This window comes from Blastocystis sp. subtype 4 (assembly GCF_000743755.1).
Source record: "Blastocystis sp. subtype 4 strain WR1 chromosome Unknown seqid_0805, whole genome shotgun sequence".
Classification (NCBI taxonomy): Eukaryota; class Bigyra; order Opalinata; family Blastocystidae; genus Blastocystis; species Blastocystis sp. subtype 4.
The window spans coordinates 122-1,519 of NW_014568742.1; the positions used below are offsets into that span (position 1 = coordinate 122).

Sequence of the window (1,398 nt, forward strand, 5' to 3'; positions counted from 1 at the left end):
TATCTTTATATTGGATTCTTCTATTCAATTTTAGATTGATTTGTTTTAGTCATTCGTATTTAATTTGATTAGTTATCATAAGTGTTTATAGAACAAGAGAATGGATACATTATCGAGTTTTCTATTATTACTATTAATTGCAGTGATTGTTCTTCTACTTGTATTTGATTGATGATTTGTGTTAAGAGTGTAGTTGATTGCTTTTGTATTCAATTTATGTGGATATATTGTACATCAAACAGAAGGTATAATAGTGTTATTGATAGTGAATAATGTATTAGGAATTGTGATTGAGCGTTTTGGAAGTTGTCGAAAGATTTTGACATCTGGAATTCACTTTGTTGTATGATTTTGATAGAATGTATGATGATAAGATTCCTTTCATTGACAATCCTCGTCGTTTCACTTGGACAAAGACTTATATTGATGTTGATGGTTCAATTCGTGATGAGAACACTACAGAATATCGTGTTGATCTTCGTGAGAGTGTGTTTAACTTTCTTCCTCAAGAAGTCTATACAAAAGATACAATTTTGTTATCTGTGAATTCGATAATGTACTATCGAATTGTTGATATTCATCGAGCTGTGTATGAAGTAGATGATCTTCCAAGTGCAATAATGAATGTTGCTCAAACACAATTGAAAGAAGTGTTTGGTCGAATGACATTCCAAGAATGTATGACAAGTCAAGATCAGATCAATGAGTTTGTATTTGTATTGATCTTTGATATGTAGACATATGAAACAAGCTTTCCTTCCTCGATTCTTGGCTTGGGGAATCAAAGTGGAGCGTATGGAATTGTTGGACATTCTTCCTCGTTCAAGTGAGAATGAATGAATATTGTGATGATTAGCAATTGCTAAATCTATGAAGAAGCAAATGATTGCTGAACGAGATCGTCGAAGTCAATTCATTATTGCAGAGGGTCAAAAGACGGCTCTTCGAATTCGTGCAGAAGGAACAAAAGTAATGAAACAGAACAGTGGATTAGCAGAACAAGAATCAACTCGAAAGATTTCTGAAGGAAATGCTCAAGGTCGTATTGAGTTAGCTCGTGCTGAAAGTCAAAGTCTTGAATTGGTGAAATCAGCTCTTCAGACTCATAGTGGAAGTCAAGCTCAATATATGTTAGCAATGCGTTACTTGGAGTTGTTGAATGGAATTGGTTATTCGAGTTCTCCTAAGGTATTGTATCTTCCTTATGAAGCAGATGCTCTTCGAGGTAGTATCAGTTCATTGAATCGTGTATATGGTAAGAAACATATTCCTGAGTCTGTTCCAGTTCCTTTATCAAATCCTTCTGATAAGAAGAATGATGATTTTGATGAATTGAATTAGTGTATATTGTTGTTTGATGTTTCTTTTGATCACTTGAATGACATCATGTAACTCTTC

At 33.5% G+C, this 1,398-nt stretch overlaps 1 protein-coding gene across 1 annotated transcript; it reads left to right on the plus strand.

Moving 5' to 3' along the window:
* Positions 1-359: 359 nt before the first annotated feature.
* Positions 360-1,341, plus strand: JH06_5503 (hypothetical protein; the record flags this gene model as incomplete). The annotated part of the gene is made up of 3 exons (XM_014669252.1): positions 360-706; positions 738-826; positions 857-1,341. The coding sequence occupies 3 exons, from the start codon at positions 360-362 to the stop codon at positions 1,339-1,341; spliced, it is 921 nt and encodes a 306-aa protein (XP_014524738.1).
* Positions 1,342-1,398: the final 57 nt, after the last annotated feature.